At 40.6% G+C, this 20,459-nt stretch overlaps 1 protein-coding gene across 2 annotated transcripts in view; it reads right to left on the reverse strand.

Annotated features, from left to right (window-relative positions):
• Window positions 1–20,459, reverse strand: part of ST8SIA1 (ST8 alpha-N-acetyl-neuraminide alpha-2,8-sialyltransferase 1) — a 118,616-nt gene that overhangs the window by 26,019 nt on the left and 72,138 nt on the right. For both annotated transcript variants that reach the window (XM_040967679.1, XM_040967684.1), the window contains exon 4: window positions 16,947–17,039. In XM_040967679.1, coding sequence (XP_040823613.1) covers window positions 16,947–17,039 — 93 coding nt within the window. The remainder of the gene's footprint in view (window positions 1–16,946; window positions 17,040–20,459) is intronic.

Here is a 20,459-nt window from a genome sequence, read left to right on the forward strand (position 1 = left end):
ACGAGGGCAGGGAGGCAACACTGAGGTGTTGCAGGAGGAGGAAATCTGACATAGGAAGTTAACAAGAAACAGGAAAGTGAGTCGTTGCTGGATGCCAGGGAAAAAGTAACCCCAAGCAGGTAGAAAACAAAAGTCAAGACATGTAAGTACTAATGACTACAAATTTCCATCACCTGGACTCAACCTCTGTTTCAAAATATTTAATAATAGTTGTTCAAATAAGAATGGAAAATCCTTAGACAATGACACAAATGCCCCATGAGAATCTGTGTTACGAAATCTCTGTGTTCTGCACTTTAGTGGTATCTGGTGCTGTTTATTATTGAGCAAATATTTCAGAAATTGTAACTTCTTAGTTTTACAGGAATCTCTGCAGTGAGATCATTTTTGGAAAAGACAACATTGGGAGCTGTTTGTCTCAGAGGATACAGTCGACCATGGATGCTCCATGGGGCTTGATAATACAGACTAAAATCTGAATCCCACTAGTTCTCCAAAAATCATTTTTAATCTTGTGGTAGAAGGGTCAGTCTAAGGACAAACTAACCATCTAAGTGAGGTGATATATAAGCATTCCTTTCTAATCATTTGCCCAAAATACCTCTCCAGCCCAAGACAGGCACAATGTCTACAATTTCTCCAGCTGATTTTATTTAATTAAGTCATTTAGCTTCCCCCAAGTGACTCCAGTTGAAACAAAGAATAAAAAGAAAGTAAACCACTGTACCCAATATTAATCATATTTTTCTACAGGGATTTATCTATCCAATGACTTGCTATCATAGGAAGGAGAAAGTGGCAAAATTTGAATACTGAATTCAGAAGATCTGCGTATCAGGGCATTGCTTGGGGATGGGTTCCATGCACCAGGGAACACCAACCATGTCACAAGAAGAGGGAAAGCAAGAGGTGGAAGGGGTACTTGTAAAGTACTGTTGTCTTGGATTTTGGTCGCATGAAAATCCATCTTTACTCAAGGTTAAGATGTCATGAACCTCTGGTTTCCAGATTCTGGAGTGCTTGCCACCGAACACATGAGAAACCTGCTCAGTCCAAAGAACCAAAAAGATGCTGGGAGCTTGACTTCCTGTAGTTTGAGTTACATAAATAAAGGGGATATTTCTTCAATTTTCAAAATATGAGGATTTAAATATATAGTATATGGGGCGAGCACTGTGATGCAGCAGGTTAAACTGTCACCCACTTTGCTGGCATACCATATGGACACCAGTTCAAGTCCTAACTCCTCTACTTGTAATCCAGCTTCCTGCTAGTGTGCCTTGGAAGGCAGTGGGAAATGGCCCCTGTAGTTGAGTCTCTACCACCCATATGGCAGATACAATTGGATTTCCAGGTTCCTAGTTTCAGCTAAGCTTTGGCATAGCTCAGCCCCAACCATTTGGGGAGTAAACCACCACCATGGAAGATCAACTGATTTCTCCCCCTCCCTCCCTCTCTCCTTCTCCTCCTCCTCCTCCTCCTCCTCCTTCTTCTTCTTCTTCTTCTTCTTCTTCTCTCTCTCTCTCTCTCTCTCTCTCTCTCATTGTCACTCTCTCTGTAATTCTGATTTTCAAATAGTTGAACAAGCCTTTTTTAAAAAACAGAGAAGTACATATTATAAAACTGCAATACTTTCCTGAAGACCCATGCCTTCCTGGAAATCATGTTTTGGCAGTCTTGCTGCTCCACTACCACCAACCCACCACTAATATCCTCAGCAGAAGTCACACATGAGGCAAACATTAATGTATGAATCAATCAGTGCAAGACAGTTTTCCCCAAAGAAGAACACCACAGAAGATAACTGCCACAGGCTGAAACCAAAATCCAAAGCAGAAAACCTAGCCTAGGTAAACACCTGAGAAATGCTGGAAATTTGCAATGGATAAGTATCCAACTAAGTAACTTACTTCACATCTACACAATGGTTATTATGCTTAGACTAGACTGTTGTGGGTTTGCAGATATAAAACGTCAAATCATTATGAGAGAAAGTGACAATCTGAATGCTAACATTTTACAAAGGATTTGAGAAAAAAATGGTCACATTGGATTCAGTGATTACTGCAAGGGATACGTACTGCAAGAGGGCTGCTTACAGGAACCACAAGGAAATGGGAGATCCATAGAATCCCAACAAATGGAAGAAGATTCTCTCTTTCTCTCTAGCCTCCTAGGATCTCTCTCAAAACACAACTTGAAAGACCTCACAGGAAACTAGCTGGGAAGGAAGAACTGGTTTGTAGAGCCTTGCTTCAGCATCACAAAACAGTACAGTAAAATGGGTTTGCTTTGAAGACAATAACCTACTTTTAAAGGTGCAAGGGTAGAAACATTTTGATTTTTTGGAAGATTACTAGAATCATTTAGGAGATGGGTAAGAATGGCAATCGTGGAGGAGGTAAAACAAATGGTCATAAGTTTCCAAATGGTCCACCATAAGTTGACAGCAAATTCAATCAAATAAGCCAAGACAGACTTAGAATTTTTGAACTTAGAAGCTGGGGAATCAAATTGCTTATTCCTGAGCTGGGGAAGATTGCAGATCGTACAGGGTTTGGTGGGGACAGGAAAGAGTCAGAGATCTATATTTGTTATTTTAAACTTCATATTCATGTTAGATATCCAAATAAATTAGCCAAGGTAGAACTTGGGTATACAAGACCAGAGATAAAAGAATAGGTTCTAGATGTTGTATTAAACAGTGCAGAAAATATCTGAGAGAAAAGAAAAAATTTCTGGACTACTTTAATTTTCTTAGTTTAGAAAAAATCAGCAAAAACTAAAGAAGTATTGGCTCTTATTAATCACGGGGCCGGAGCAGTGGCTTAGTGGCTGAAGTCCTCACCTTGCATGTGCCGGGATCCCATATGAAGCTGCCTGCTTCTCATCTAGCTCCCTGCCTGTGGCCTGGGAAAGTAGTCGAGGATGGTCCAAAGCCTTGGGACCCTGCATACACATGGGAGACCCATAAGAAACTCCAGGTTCCTGGCTTCAGATTTGCTCAACTCTGGCCATTGTGGCTACTTGGGGAGTGAATCAGTGGATGGAAGATCTTTGTCTTTCCTCCTCACTGTATATCCGACTTTCCAGTAAAAACAAATCTTTTAAAAAAGAAATACGAAAATCAAAATATAATTTGGCTTAGTGGGCAAGTGAAGAAAAAGATGTTAAGGAGAGAAGCTCAGATAAAATAAAAATTGCCTATGGACCTCTGCAATTGGCCAGATGGAGATGAGGACATAGCTAAAGGACAATTTCTAATATGAGAGAACAAGAACTTGCTGATTGAAAAGGACCACTGAATACTAGCATAATGAGTAAAGCAGGCCAACATCAAGGTGTGGAATTTCAAAATACAGTGTGGGCAGCTGGGGAAAGGGTTGGTTAGCAGATAAGACCAGAATGCAGGAGCAAGCAGAAATGTTACAAACACTTAGCAATCAGAATGAGATTAGTTTTCTGAAAAGCAGCACTCAATCTAGAAAACATGCGCAGAAAGTCTTCAAAAGGCTCTTAAAAAAGGACTGCCAGTCTACAAAAGAAATCCCAGCAAAAATATACATCAAGGTCAAAAGTAAAAGAATTTTAGACATGCATACTTCCCTTGTATTTTTTCTCTAGACAATGTGGAATCTACTGGACAATGTGCACCACAACAAGCACTTTAATAAGCAAGCACACACACACACACACACATACATGTATAAGTGTATCTGTTACAAGAAAAGCAACGGCATGAGGTATAGGGAGCAGGAGATCCAACCAGTTAGATGAGGGCAGAAATCCTTCACACAGTGGTGAAGGAACATTCCAGAATGACAACCCTGAAATGGGTAGAGAATGAAACATGAAAGTCTAGGACTCATCCTTTTGAAAAGTTGGACTGGGTCTTATGCAAGCCTACCAGGTGCAGGAGCCCCACCACCCCCACCCCCACAACTCCCTACCCTCGCTGTGTAGCCCATGATGGAGCTACAGGGTCTTCCATAAAAGATTCAGGGGCATTTCTGTCTATGCAGTCGATAGTTTGGCTTGATAATATTGAAATGTTCTCTACAGGTCCTGGCCAGAGATTATCACAGACTTGGTGTGGGGTGTCAGTGCCTTCTCAAAGCTGGATGTCCGAATCCGAAAGAGAGAAGAGCAGCTTTGAAGGAGGGCAGGGAGCACCACGGAACAAGACAGAACCCAAAAATGGAGCAGAAGCAAGATGGAAAGCCACACATTGTCAGAAGAACTTGGCAGCACTGTGCCCTGTAGGATGGGCTATTCTGCTTCAGTGACAACCCTGAAGTGTACAATCCCTCACAGCATGCAGAAATGAGGTCACGGCTGCAATTCTTCCTCCTGTCAGTATTCAGTGGTATGCTCTTGGCTGTGGGCGGGGCAGCTCTGGTTCACACCACCGCAACCCAGACTGCTCAGAGAAGCTGGACCTCTACAAGTGTGCAACATAGACCCTGAAGGGGTAAACTAATGAATCCCATTACAACTGTGACTGGTTGACATTTTCCTGTCGTTCTAAGAAACAAGCCTGGGTGGGGACAGATGTCAAAGAATGAGAGCTGGTTTCAAACACACACATACACACACAGCTGTACTAGAAACAAGGTGCATTTAGAGGCTGCCATTTTGGCATTGTAAGTAAGGATGCGATACCAGCATCCCATACGGGCACTGGTTTGAGCCCCAGCAGCTATATCTCCTATCCAGTTCCCTACTAATTGTGCCTGGTAGGACAGCAGAGAATGCCCAGGTGCCTCCAGCTCCTGCATTCATGTGGCAACCCCCCAAATAAGCTCCTGGCTTTGGATTGGTCCAGCAGCACCTGCTGCAGTCATTTCAAAAGTGAACTGGCAGATGAAGATGTCTCTCCCTTTCAAATAAATAAATAAACCTTTTAAAAGTGTGTTTAAAGAAGCAGAGAAAGACATGAATACACTTCTGGCAGAAGACACTTGGAACTTAGGAACACACAGACACAGATAGAAATAATTTGATTGACATAAGGGCTTCTTTCTTATCACTTCTGTTTTCTCAGCAAGAGAACTACCAAGGAGGAGGGGATGGGGGAGCTATTGGAGGCTTGGGAGACAAGGATGTAGTCATCCAGAAAGTTGGGAGAAGCAAGTGACTGGAAGTATTGCCTATGAATTCTCAGAGCAAATGAAATGGCTCTCCTGTGGCTGCTGTCTCCTGGGAGGTGTGAGAAGTAATAAAGGGCGGAAAATGTTCCAACAGCAGACACAAAAGGCGCCAAGCTGACTGTGGTTCACAGGCACTGTGCAGTCATTAACAAGGAGTCATGTGAAAAAAGAAGGGGCCTAGGAATGAGCATGAGCATTGAGCATCCAGTGGGTAGGGCTGAAAACAGGATGCCCAGTAGGCCTCACCTGAGAAGTCACTTCAAGGAGGTAAGAGAAATCTGCATTGTGGCACAGCATGGAAAGCTACCACCTGTGACACCAGCATCCCATATGAGTGCCAGTGTGAACCTTGGCTATTTCACTTCCGATCCAGCTCCTTAATAATGTGCCTGGGAAAGCAGCAGACAATTGCCCAAATGCCTGGGTCCTGCCACCCATGTGCAAGACCTGGATGGAATCCCAAGCTCCCGATTTCTGCCTAGTCCAACCCCAGCAATGTAGCCATTGACAGAGTGAACCAGTGGATAAAAACCAGATTCCTCCCTGCCCTCTCTGTCTGTAATTCTGCCTTTCAAATAAATAAGTAAAACTCAAAAAAAAAAAAAAGGGGGGTGGGGGGGAGAAGCAAGCAAACCTCACAGCCAAAAACATCAAAGACTCCTTCACCTGTGAGAATAGACTAGTGGAAGATAGATTTAACACAAACAGAATACCTGGTAAGAATAATCACAATTTACCCTAGAGACCAGTAACCACTGCTTAGCCAGATGGGAAACGGCTGGAGTTTAGTTTAAAGCCATGAATACAAGCAATTATTTTGCGAGGGGGATGTTTCTGTTTTAAAGAGCTCCCAAAAACAACTGGGAAAAGGAGGGACTGTAAATTATACCTTAATAAAAGGTCCATGGGATTAATTTGCAGGGGCCTGTATTCTTTCGTCCTGCTAGTTCAGTGTGGCAAAAGAGTCATCTTGAAGCTTGGTATGCTGTTTCTTTCTCCTTTCTTTCATTTTACATTTATTTTCACCCTTTCCTTCTTCTGATACTACGGAAATCTGTGAGATGCAGAATACAAGGTCAGATTTCACTCTTCTCTGTCTTCCAGGAACTGGGCGTGACTATATCTGAGGCCTCCTTCTCCTTTTTAAATGATAAGTTTGTTGGAGTTTTCTTGTTGGAAAATCTCTTGGAGTTTTCTCTGCTCTTCCCATTGAGTCATGGCTCAGCTATGATACCAATCTGTACACCCCCGACGTTATCTCTCCAAGAAAAGACAAGGGAGTCCAGTGACCTAAGTCCAAGTCCCCACTCTGCTACTCAAGCCCTTAGGGAAGCAGATCAGCTTTCCCCAGTGAATTATCACACAATGATATATTACTCACCTCCCCACAGGTTATTTCTAGGAACTTAATGATTATGTAATCTTAATGTGCATGAAAAACAAAGGGATAAAAGCAAGACACAAGGTAAAAATGAAAGCCAGGCAAGGCAGACTGTGCTGCTGGACAGCAAAGCTGCTGTAAGTGGATCAGAGGGGTCACTACAAACATGCACTCTTTTAGTTCCTATCTTGCCATTTTTACTTCAGTCATTAACAACTATTGTTTACCTAAAAGAAATTGTTTCATTAGATTTATGACTCTTGCATTATTTAGCAATAACAGAGAAAAATTAACACCGTTAATAAAACTACGAGGCAACATTTTTACAACAATATTGCTGTTAGTCTTGCACCAGATTTTTTCGTGGCTCTGAGCTCTTTCATTTGTGCTCACCTGTTGGACTTGACACAAGGAACAGCATTATGCACACAACTTAGTGAAGCTTCACCTACTAGTGTTTTCTTTTTCCTTTCTTCTTCATGTTTTTATTGCTTTCCAAGAAAATATAAAATTGCTTCCACTCTTTCTGGGAAATTGTTTGCTAGTAAGCCATTGTTTGCTTATAAGACAGCAATGACTGCTGTCATTGTTTGCTGTGTGGGGAACCATCAATTGCCACAGCAGGCACAGCACCCACAACTTGAGCAAGTGACTCAATTAGAATGACAGTACACAGCAGCACTGCAACCGGGGTGACCCTGGCTCCCACAGTGCCAACCATGACTCGTTCCCAGCTGGCTGACAGAGGCTTACGAGGTAAGGTAGCTTGGTTTCACAGATGTTAAAAACTGCATAACCCAGAATCATCCAAGTATGGTAATTTGGTCTTGTGAGCATGCTTTCCTTACTTCAGGCTTTCCCTTCCTTAGTGTTTGAAATAATACTTACCAAATACTCATATGCTGTCTCATCTAGTTTGCCCTTATTTGTAACTAAATTTATGGCTGACTTTTTAAAACTTGCCTTTTATTAATCTATGTATCTTCATTTTATTTGAAATGCAGAGAGACTAAGATCTGTCATTAACTATTTCCCTTCTCCAGATGCCTGCCACAGTCTGGACTGGGTCAAGCAGAAGTCAGGAACCTGGTCCTCACTCTAAGTCTCCCGTATGGGTGACAGGTGCCCAAATACTAGACCGGTGACTGCTGCCTCCCATGCTGTGCTGAGTGGGGACCTGACACCAGGCACTCCCAAGGGGGCATGAGCATCCCAAGCAGTGTCTTCCCCTGCGTTATCATCTGTGTGTGTTGGTATGTCTCACAGAAACACAGATATGAAGCTAAGAGTGAACACTTAAAAAATTCATTTCTGGATTCACGAAGCAGATCAAACTGTACAGTTCTGGCTTAAATTTTTTTCTGTTAAATACACTGCAGCAATTTACTAACAGAAACTTACAGAGACATGTTCTTACTATAATTCAGGTTAGAAAGCAAATCTTTTTCTCAATGAAAATGTTAATCTATAATAAAATACAATTTCTAACTTCTGAAACTGTATTCTATTGAATGATGTGATTTGTATTTTCCAGTAACATTAACTGCAAATATAAATCTAATAAGAAAGTAATTTTTACCAACAATAGAAAGATTCACATACAGCCTAATAAATAAATAATTAGCAGTTAGTGGTCAGCACTTGATAGAGCAGTTAAGTCACTACTTCCAGTGCCAGCATCCTACATGGGCACTGGTTCAAGTCCTGGCTGCTCCACTTTGAATGCAACTCCCTGCCAATGTGCCCAGGAAAGTGGTGAAGTGTTGTCCAAGGCCTCGGGCCCCTGCATCCACTAAGGAGACATAGAAGAAGCTCTTGGTTCCCAGCTTCTGCCTGCCCCAGCCCTAGGTGTTGTGGTCATTTGGGGAGTGAATTTGAGGATGACAGCTTTCTCTCTCTCTCTGTCTCTTTTTCTGTGTGTGTGCATGTGTGTGTGTCTCTCTAACTGTTCCTTTCTCTGTAACTCAGTCTTTCAAATCAATTCTTTAAATCTTTTTTTAAAGATTTATTTTTATTATTTTTTTATTGGAAAGGCGGATATACAGAGAGGAGAGACAGAGAGGAAGATCTTCCGTCCAATGATTCACTCCCCAAGTGAGCGCAACGGGCCGATACTATGCCGATCCAAAGCCAGGAGACTCTTCCGGGTCTCCCACGTGGGTGCAGGGTCCCAAAGCTTTGGGCTGTCCTCGATTGCTTTCCCGGGGCCACAGGCAGGGAGCTGGAAGGGAAGCGGGCTGCCGGGATAGAACCGGCGCCCATATGGGACCCCAGGTGTGCAAGGCAAGGACCTTAACCACTTGCGCCACCACGCCAGGCCCAATTTTTTAAATCTTAAAAAAATTAATATTTAGGGACAAGTACTATGCATAGTGTATTAAGCCGCTGCTTAACACCAGCATTGCACATCAGAGTGTGGGTTCAAGTCCAGACTCGTTTGCCTCCAACTCAGTTCCCTGCTAATGTAGCTGGGACAGCAATGGAAGCTGGTCTAAGTGCTTATGTCCCTGCCACCCACAGGGGACTCAGGGATAGTGTCCCAGGCTTCTGGCTTAAACTTGGCCAGCATGTTTAATTGGAGAGATAATCAGCAGGTAGAAGATCTCTTTCTGTCTCTCCCTTTCCCTGTGTCACTCGGTCTTTCAAATAAATAAATCTTTTAAGAAATTTAAAAATAAGCACTATCTTTCCTTTTTCATGAGGATAACTTGAAGAATTAATTAGTGGTTGAATAATCCAAAATCAATGAAAGTGCAATCAACTCTACACAATGGTTTTCATAGATAGCCCCCTCCCATCCTGCAGAAGAAACTCTTGGAACAGACATGGAGTTAGCAGGATAATTAGCTGGTTTCATACTTTGCACTTCCATTTACTTCCCACAGTTAAGCTAGAGCACTAATACCTTGGGTGTAACAAAATATCTTTCTGAGTCAAAAGGGTGTCTCCACATTCTTTGGAAGACCACCTGTGGCAGACCACCAGTACCAGGATTTCAATCGGAAACTCCCCAGGAGGGACACATTCAAGGCCCGCTTGGCTTTCTGCAGCACCATCATCCAGAGCACAAATGGTATGGACTGCAGATGAATGAAACTCAGCAGTCCCTCTACCATCTGGACACACAGGCGTGCGTGCGCGCGCGCACACACACACACACACACACACACACACACACTCTCTCTCTCTCTCTCTCTCTCTCTCTCTCTCTCTTCAGAAACCTCCAGAGCCAGAAACGGTGAGAGGATCAAAGGCAAACAATTTCTGAAAAACAATCTACAATGACTTTAAGTACTTTCAGTTCTTTTCCAGTTAACTGCTGGAAGTTCTTGAAAAGCTGCCCTCGCGCTCCGTCTTCACATCTTCCCCTCCACCCCCCTCTCTGTCCCTTGCCTCTTTTCCAGGGACTCCTCTCCACAATTTCACACTCTTCTATTACTCAGATCCAACTCTGGAAGCAACAGCAATAAGTTCTTGAGTGTCTCCACCAGAACTAAAAATTCAGTAATGTGCCACCAATTCGGAAAAACACATAACAAAAGCAAACATCAAAAAGAGGACTCAGTAGGAGTAAAAGAAAGCAGGGTTCCTCAATATGTTGAACATCATTATAAACCCCGGGTAAGGATTCTCAAGTAGGCACTTTGACTGGCTCATCTACTCATTCCTTTTTTCATTGCAATACAACCCACTCTCTGAGAATTTCCCTTACCATATTTTTTTAAAACTAGTTATACTCTAAGAGTACCATTTGATTTTATCTGCTATTTAATGCTGGGGGTTGGAGCTTCACAAAGGCAAAGAGAATGGAATTGGGCTTGATTCTGTCACAATCCAGAGGTTGTTACACACCTTGGACCACAATAAATCTCTTCTCAGGGCTTAACATGAGACAAACACCAACAGTAAATTCTGTGCTTGGTCTCCATGCTGTGCTTCACTGTCTGACTTTCATAATTCAAAGTGCTTAGTCTACTTTCAGTTTCCCTATTGTTCCGTTTTGTGACTTGGCGGGGTGGGGCACAGGGAGTTGGAGGAGATATACAGACACCTTTAGAAGTTTCCAGTTTGATGGCTCCAGCAGTACACTCCTAGAGGAGTGTTTCCAAGAGCAGCACATCTGGAAACAGCAGTCCTCTTGGGGAGCTCTGGTGCTCACTATTCAGCAGAGCTCCTCCTGGTTGTGGCCTCATCAACTCACCTGCATCTCTCAACACCCTTCAATGTTAATAATTTTATTCTAAACTGACAGATGGCAAGTTAAATAACTAATGTGACACAGCAAGTCAGCAGAAGCACTTCTTGGCATTGGCACCAGCATTTTAAAATAAACTCATTCAAAGCTGAAAGTTGTGTTCTCCAGTATGACCTAAAATCATCCCTGAGGCACAAACGGCATGGACTCATGTCCTTGGAGGGGCCTCTCTTTCCTGTCTCTTACTTGGTACTTGTAGTTTCATTTCAGGCAGTTCCCTTCTAAGCCCTTTTCAGGAGTGCTGTCAAGCAGATGGGTGTCAAGGACACCAGGTCCGGGTGCAAACACTGATAAGGTGCTCAAAGTTTGGAGAGCAGAGAAAGAAGTCAGGAAGCAGAAGAGATACAGAAGTTTTAAGAATGCAATCAGAGACATACAAAACTTTAAAAGGGAAAATTATATAACCCTTTTGGAGTTATTTCTTCAAACTCTCTTCTGAAAAAGCACAGAAAAGAAAAACTGTTTTTACTATTATTATCTCCATATCCTAATTTCCTTTAGTGAAATGAGATGCAATAACCATTGAACAAAATCTCAGCTTGTCTAGGAAGATTTTTCAGTTTGACACTTATTATTACAAACCTCAGAATGAATATTGGGATCTCATATCAAGTCATCCAAATGAATTAAATATTATGCATGTGTAAATTTGAAAGAATTCACTCAATCATGACTTTCACGCTAACCATTGTTTCACTCCATTTTTTTCCTTTGTTTTTCCTAACCACACCCATTTGAAGAGTAATCCAAGTTTTCCTAGTTAAACAGCCTGATAGCATTAGTTTGAAATATTTCCTGCTAAAACTCTTCTCCTGACCTCAACCAGCATAAAAGCACTTCAAGTAACAGCAAAAACAACCATTAAACTTCCTTTTAACACAGAATTTGAACCACAGATTCTGCTCGATGCAGGTTTTTAAACAGTCACTCCTACATTCATTCATCATGTCACAAACATTTTAGTGCACAGTCCTGGAGCTGAAACACATGCCAGGAGGTGGGAGGGACAGCTAGGGGAGTCTCGCCTCCAGCTGCTCATAACCATATTGGTTCCTACGTGTGCCCATGCGGAAAACATGCCCTCAGACTCTCACTTCTTTTTTTGTTTCCTCACCAGCCCTTATTTATTTCATTTTGAGAAGCATATCTCTTGCACATAACACGTTTTGTTAAAGGTTGCTTTTCAAGTGGCTGCAAATAATAACCATCTCCCAAGTTGTTCTACCTCCATGTTCACAAATGAGTTCTAAAGGTTCTAACAGGACAATGAATGAAATTACAGTTTTTATCTTCTAACAGTCATCTGCCCAAATACACATCTTCCCCCAGAATACCATGAACTCTTATGGGAAAAACAGCTTGCTGAGTTTTCAACTCTATTGGAAAAGTGCAGAAACTGAAACTATACCAGGACTCCAATCTCTATTTATATTATGCTACCATAGAATGACTCAATTTAGACCAATGAACTTATAACTTCTTGTGAGAGAAATACCTTTGAAAAATCTAATGAAAAATGCAGACATGTACAAGCATAAAGCTTTTTATAAATATTGTCTAAAATTTATAACCTCTCCCTCCATGGTGAGCACACAGCTGGTTATACTGTAGCTTCACATTCCTGCATCTCTTACTCGAGTGCCTGGTTTAAGTCGTGGCTACTCTAGTTCCTATTCAGCAGTCTGCTAATGCACCTGGGAGATGCAGAGTGATGGCTCAAGTATGTGGGTCCTTCCTAACACACATGGTGGGAAGTGATTTTAAATACAGTCATAAATTATATCTTCTCTGACTGTCTGTTACCCCAATTGTGTCTACCTTTCATATATATTATGTACATATTAATATGCATATAAGAATATAATTCTTCTGAAACTGCTTCATATTACTGATATTTTCTGAACAAATTTTGTAATGAAAACTCTTAATGCTTACAGCTCTAAACAGAATATCAGAATCCAGACTTATAGGGTAGCTATGAAAATTACTAATACTTAACATTTCTAATGTACATCTTTGTCCAATGAATTTAATATCTAATCACTTTCAAAGGTTTGAAAATACTACTAGATATGAATGAAATATCTAATAGAGAAATACTTGTATCTTTCCCAGTTAAATTTCATTTCTTCCGTTTTAGCACACCACAATAGTGTAATATCATCATCTGTATTTTAATCCCCAAAGACAAATATCTGTACTTAGTCATTTAGTCCAACTGCACATACTGCTAGCCACAAAAAGAGACTGCAAATATTACACAAGCACTATTTACTCAATCAGAGGTTTTCAGTACTTGGTATCCATTTGATCTTTTCTATAAGGGAAAAGTTAATCATTCTTGTGTTAAAATATTAATCGTGCTTCAATTTTAACAGAAATTTGTATCATCAACATGGGTACTAATAAACCTTTACCTACAGTTCCATTCAGATCTCTTTATGATTCCTTATGTGTAAGATAGAAACTATTATTATTATTATATTCAGAATTTATTAGAGTAGATTTCTCTGGAACTCAATTTTATCAAAAAAGCAAACTCTGAACATCTAAAATTAAAACTGTTATACTCTATCTCTTAGGATTTTTTTTTCTTTTTTACAAAATACACAAGAAAATATACAGAAAAAAACATCTAACATATAAAGAAAAGGTTTGGAAAAGGTAATTTTTTGTAAAAATTTTGAAATCCATGCACACTTTTTCATAATATTTTCCTAAGCACGCGCGCGCGTGCACACACACACACACGATGTTTGGATTTCTAAACAAAATTGTACAAGGGTGGGTGTTTGGCTCAATGCATAAGATGTGGTAAAGGACATACACTCCATATCAGAGTGCCTAGCTTCAAGTCCTGGCTCCCCTTCTATCATACTGTTAACTGATACTATTTTAACGTTATTTAGAATGCTACTGTATTGATAATTTCTTTTTTCTCAGCATTATGAAGTTTATCCTTTTAATGATGTGCAGCTAGCAGTTTGTTTCTGTCAATCATGCCACTGTGAGGAAATACCTGAATTTACTTACTCATTCTTCTGTTGATGCACACGTGTATATTTTTAGAGTTTAGCAGTACAATAACTTGTTATTACACATTTCTCTTTTATAGTTAATTCTTTTTTCCTCAGAGTATATATCTAGGAATGGAACTGCTGAGACACAGGGAACGTGCATCAAAGCGAGTTGCAAGTAGCAGTAACAGCATGCACTCCAAGCAACACAGATGACAGTTTCTGCTACTCCATATTCCTATGAACATTTGGAGTAATTCATGCCAATATCATGAATGCATAATGATGTATTGCATTAGGGTTTTGATTTGCATTTTTCTGATTACTTAATGAGGTACAGCATATATTTTCATTCATCTATTGGTTAGGATGATATGTCAAGAAGTTTGTAGAAATAGAATTAAAAGATAAGCCAATTTTGGTACTAAAGATTTGAAATTCACGCAGAATTTTCTTCATAATATGCATTTTCCACGGGCTTTCTGAACTATCCTGGTATTTGGATTTATTATGACGTCTATGAAGTAGTAGTCCAACTCCTTAATTGAATTTCCTCCTAGGTCTTAATTTTTTCCTAAGTTTAATATAAAAGATGTTCTTCACAAATTCTGCCTGAGCTCTTCTGTTGCCTTTTTCTATAATGTGACTATATCTACCATACTTTCATCATGTCTTCTTTTTATGAATAAAAGTTCCTAATTTTAATAAAGCCCAACTAATCACTATTTTCCTTTAAAATGTGCTGTTTGGCTCTTGTTTCAGAACTCACAGAGCCTATGTGAAACTTTGTCCTTTCCTCATTGATTTTCAAGAATGCCTCTGGCTCACAAGCACAGCTAGATGTGAAGCTATCTGAAGGTCCCCTATCCTCCCTGATTAACTGATTTATCTTTGCATTAAGGCCATAGTGTTTAGGTATAACAGATTTGCATCAAGTCATGATACAGCAACTCTTCCAACCTTCTCCTATAACCATTTCCTTGCTGTTCTTTGCTCTCCACATTTCCATATAATGTTGTGAATCAACTTGTCAAGTTACACACCCCCAGAAACGCAACTACTGATAGGAATTCTGCTGGAATTTCAACAAATGTACAGGTTGATTTGGGCAGACCTAATGCATTCATAATGCTGAATCCTTCATTCATACATGTGGTATACTGCTAAATTTAATCAGTTTGTCTGAAATGTCTTTCAATAGAATTTCAAAATCTTACCATGGAGCACCGTTTCTTTTTTGTCATGTAATTTAATCCCACTGTAAATGGAATGCTTTGATTATTTAACAAAATAGAATTGCTGTGTCCATATGATTTGGTATCTAAACCTTGTTACATTGCATACATTTGAGAGAGAGAGAGAACTTCCATCTGTTGGTCTACTATGCAAATACCCTCAATGGCTGGGGTTTGGCTGGGTTCAAGCCGGTAGCCAGCTACACAACCCAGGCCTCAACTACCTTAAGCCATCACCCCCTGCCTTCCACAGAGCACATACGCAGTAACCTAGAATCAAGAGCATGGCAAAGAATCAAACCCAGATACGAGTATCTGATCATCTACGTTAAATGCTTCCTCCTGCCCGTTTTCATATATATTTGGCAGGCAGAGACAGAGAGGCCTTTCGTTAAGTGAAGAAATTTTGATTCATTTTTTCCAAAATGATCTATCACCTGTATAAACTCTATTGTCTTTCTGTGCAAAGGCATGCGTCATTTGGGAACATTTGATCACTGATGCTCACTGTTGCAGCACAAGCTTTGGAATTAGAGAGGCCTAGATGGTGTCCAGGGTTTGAATCTTAGCAGCTGTATGAACAGCTTGCTAGACTGGCAGCATTGCTAGCTCCTTCTTCCATAAAACACATGAATTGAAACAGTGCTACCTGTCGGGTGGTCCTGAGGATTAAGTGCAGCAAGCCTCTATAGGGCACAGGCTTATCACACACTCATTACATTCCTTCCGTGCTGCTTGCTTCATTCTCAAATCCTCATTAACAAGTCAATCTTCAATATTTGACCCTGTCCTTCCTCTTCTTGTCATCAGATTTTTTCCTTAAAAGCATAATCTCTCTTTCTCTCTCTCTCCCACTTTCCTGTCCCCTCTCTCATTTAGTGTTAAGTATGTTTTTCAACTTTCTTTTTAAAGCTAAGCACCAACCCCAAGTATTGATATAAAACAAAAACAGACTATTCCTCTCTTGAAGGTGATATGTTTAATGCTTCTTTCAGTCCACTCTAGAAAAAAATCCATTCTTTCTTAAAAGTTATTTTATGCCCAGCTCAAAATAACAATCCAATTATTAAACAACATTATTTCTGAGGAGCACTGAATACAGAAGGCATTGGACTTGTGCGCACATTTTATGGACCAAAATAAATAGTGCACATTGTGTAAAGTGGCACTTGTGGGTTTTTCACATGAACAGGACTTCCTTTGAGGATTCATGCCTGTGCTCAGAACATGTGGATATTTCCCTGTGTATTGCCAGTATCCAAGTGGGTCTAAAGACAAGGCTGACTCCTTCCTCTTCAGAGTATGGTTCACTGTCCACAACAAAGAGCCCTCGGAGAAACAGCTGATGGCTCATTAATGGGCTCTGTCAACTAGAGAATGACCACCTCAGAGACTCTGAGAGTGGCACTGATACTAAAACCAGAATATCCCATCTGCTCTCACAAAACTGACTCAATGACAACAATCACAGCTTACCGTACATTCTGATAATTCTGCTATTTAATGCATGCCTTCTGCAATAGATTGGTCATTTTCTTGTTTTTATTCTGTTTCATGAATTCAGTCTCAGCTGCCAGTTAGTCAAGTTGGTACTGAAACCAACAAACTGGCAAGTGGCAGTAATGAGTAAGCAGGATGCTGGTGTGGCTGCTTGGGACACAACTGATCCTCATGCTAGCAGTGCCACCTCTGAGAGCGAGGGACAGAGTCAGGGAGGAAGCACTGAGCACTGCATGGACTCCCACTATCCTGCCTCCTTTACAATTCCTCCTTCACCCTTCCTGCCAGTCCAGATGGTTCTCCTCTTCATTTTCCCAAATTGAATTCTGCTCACTACCCAGGAGATGTTAACTACTTCAAACATTTTCCTCTTAAGTTCCTTACAATGAGCAAGTTGTAAGCTCTCACCTTTGCCGAATGATGCTGGGATTAGCTGTCACTAGATGACTTCTGGATCCAACGTCTTTTGTGTATTCACTTGACAAAGGAGGAAGATTGCATCTAGAGACATAAGAGCACATACTTTAGGATTCATAGACTGTTAAATCAAGTCAGTTATAATGACACAGATAAGAATTTTATTAATTCTAGCTCAGTTCACAAATAATTGTTTTTACCATCTCTCCCTTTTAATAGACATAAGATGACTAACCATCAGCATCTTCAAAGCGCTGTTATTAAAACTAGCTCTGTTTTGGAAGAAAGAGAATGTCAGCCTGAGAAGTAAATGACCCATGAAAGGAAAAAGACACTGACTACTGTGCATCTAGTCCACCCAAAATGTTTTTGAGGTGGTCAGACAACAACAAGTCCCAGTCTCAAAATTAAAGCTCAGGATGGTGTGGCACACCAGAGCACACAGGGCCCACAGTGTTTTCCACAAACCTACAGACCTCAAGAAACAGGAAGAAATTATACTCGCTTATGCTTTTCTTTCTTTCAACAGTACATTCAGGACGATGCAGAACTCAATATTGGTACAAGGCCAGCGCATAGTGCAATTGGTGGTAAAGACATAGGGATCTGGCATCCAGAGAAGGGTGATGATTCTCTACTGACTCAGATCAGCCAATGAAAACAACACAAGTGATGTTCCCCTTGGTCATGAATCAGTCCCTCACTCCCACTCCTAACACCTCCCTGGGCCCAGTTGTTTTCCTTGGCCACGATGTCTGAATGAATGTTTACAATGAGATCTACAGCCAGCGCAAGTCCAAAGCCCACAGCTTGCAGCCTGTGGGACATTAGGCAAGTTGATTCACTTGCCTGGTCTCAGTTTCCCTATTACATAAGAAGTGAATAATGATTTTTTATTTCTCATACAGTTGTTTTAAGACTAAAAGAAGTTTATATAAATACAAAAATCCCAATTTATGCCCTACATATAGTACAAGCTAAGAAATAACACAAATAAAAAATTATATAAAAACATAATTAAATATACATTTAGGTTCCACTAGGTTTTCTTTATTATTTTATTTAATTTCCCACACTCACCTATGAAAGCTCCTCATAAAGTTCATAGAAAGTATAAATTATTAATGATTTCAAAACTTCTTTGCACCCAGATAAACACTTTGTTAAAAACTGATTTAAAAGTAAAGAGATAAACAGACAGGGTTGAATGCCTACCACAGGTCTATGTCAGGCCGAAGCCAGACGCTGGCAGATCAAGTTGGATCTACTACATGGATGACTGTGATTCAAGTACTTGAGCTGTCTCTGGCTGCCTCCAAGGGTAGTTATTAAGAGGAAGTCAAAATTCATAGTGGAGCTAGGACTCCAGGTGGTTGACAAAGGATGTGAAAGTACCAAGTAATGTCTTCATCTCTACACCCAATCCCTTACCTGAATTTCTCTTTTAATTCAAATTTCCCAATAACTGTTAGAAATGTCTCATATATCTTAACATGACTCCTACTGCATCAGGATATCCCTAAAGTTTTATTATTTCAGCAAACCAAGGCACCATTTATTCAAAGGCAAAGATCTCGTACAACTATTGAAGTCTCCGCTAATCCTGCAAGTAGATTAATTTCTCTGCAAACTTCCCCCAGGACATGAGGTTGTCTGTGCAGCTGCTCAGCTGATGAGCTCCAGTTCCCTGATCCCACTTTGTATTTACCCTGTGACTCCCACCACATCAGGACATCCTACTCAGACTCTTGTCTCAGTTGATTTCAATTATTTCTTTGATCTGCTCTTCGGTAATGAGATTCTGGCTGTCCTGGCAGTGAGCCACAGGTCAGCCAGCCAGACAGTTGGCAATTTTTGCTAATGCTCACTAAGAACAAACACAGAGGACATTGTAGGGCGGCGTGGGACAGCTCACCACAGAGGCTTCTCTTGAGACATCTGCTGTTCAGTGGTTGTACCACTTTCTGCACACAGGTAAAGAGACAGCTCTTCTACCTGCTGGGTCACTCCCAAAATGGCTGAGGTTGGACTAGGCTGAAACTATAACCCAGAAACTCGAGCTGGGCTTCCCACACAGGTACAGAGGCCAAACCATTTGAGTCATCTTTCGCTGCCTTCCTAGGTACAGTTACAGAGAACTGGGCTAGAAGTTAAGCCACTGGGACTCGAACTAGTGCTCCAATTATGAATGCTGATCTCACCATTGGCAACTTCACTTCGGTCTCAGTTGTTCTCACTGACATCTGAAAATCAGCCATATCAAACTAAAACTAAAACTGAAAACACTGCAGCTGAGTGTTCTCCACTGGCTTTGCCATTATTCAATGAAACAAGTTGATTCTCATGAGTCAATTGCTTGTTTTTCTGATGTCATGCCGAGGAATGCCCAAGTCTATTGCAAACATCCTACCACAGAACAAAAACCCAATACAGACTGCCATATACTGAATACATCGCACAACAGAGGACAATTTTTGGAGCAATAAAGATAGTATTTTGAAAAGCATTTCCAGAAAATAAAGATAACACAACTTAATGGAAATTGACAGCCTGCCACTCTTCTGGGTTGATATTTCTGTTTAACTGCAACTAACTGATACCTCCCCACATCTCCTATCTCAGCAAACACATGCTGTAATTGTAACTCCTCGATGCCTAAATTCATAATTACATAGATTCACATAAAAGACACAATGAAAACAGCCAAATTGTATCTAATAAGGCATAATTGTGTAAAAGTGTTTTAAACTTTCCATTATCACTTGTTGGCACAATTAACACGTATTAACAGCAAAAGTATCTTGGTAACTGTGCTCACGATCCTGGGAGTGATCTGATCACAGAATTGGTAAGCAATGATTCGAAGAATTTTTTTGCATTACAGAGTGGAGGTGGGTGGGGAATGGGCTTAGTGAAAGGAATCTTTAAATAGGAACTTATAAAATTACTTCTAAAATCTTACATGTATTTTGGGTTGCAAAATTTGTGTTGGAGCACAATTCAAAAGGCACCCAAAGTGCTGCTCTAACTTTGTTCCTGAGCTGCCCAACACTTGCCGAGACATACCTGAAGTCACTTCTGTCTGTGGACCTCCCAGGTAAATAGGACTCAACAGTGCTATCTTTTAGAGTAGCGCTTTTGGTTATAGAGCAAATGTTCATTTTGAAAATAAGAAATCAATTTTGCATATTTTACATATATCTGAAAATATCTAAGCAAAGAAATTATGAAACTGTCATTTTCCCATAGCCTGAGATGTTCTGAACTGCAGTATGACACAGCGCCTACAGAGTGAGAGGGTTCTTTTTCTGTCCTTCTCTGTGTCTCAAAGTCTAGAGCCAGCTATACCATGTGCTTTCAAATGCACACCTAACTAAATGTTTAATTTTGAATGGATATTGTCTAAATTTCCCAGGGCTCTCCCCAAACAAAGATCCATTAAGGAGTCCTTCCAAATAGATCCAAACAACAATTTTAAAAGCCCATTAACATTTATTACTCCTC

The sequence above is a fragment of the Ochotona curzoniae genome, unplaced genomic scaffold (assembly GCF_017591425.1).
Source record: "Ochotona curzoniae isolate NIBS_2020 unplaced genomic scaffold, NIBS_Ocur_1.0 contig_1482, whole genome shotgun sequence".
Lineage (NCBI taxonomy): Eukaryota > Metazoa > Chordata > Mammalia > Lagomorpha > Ochotonidae > Ochotona > Ochotona curzoniae.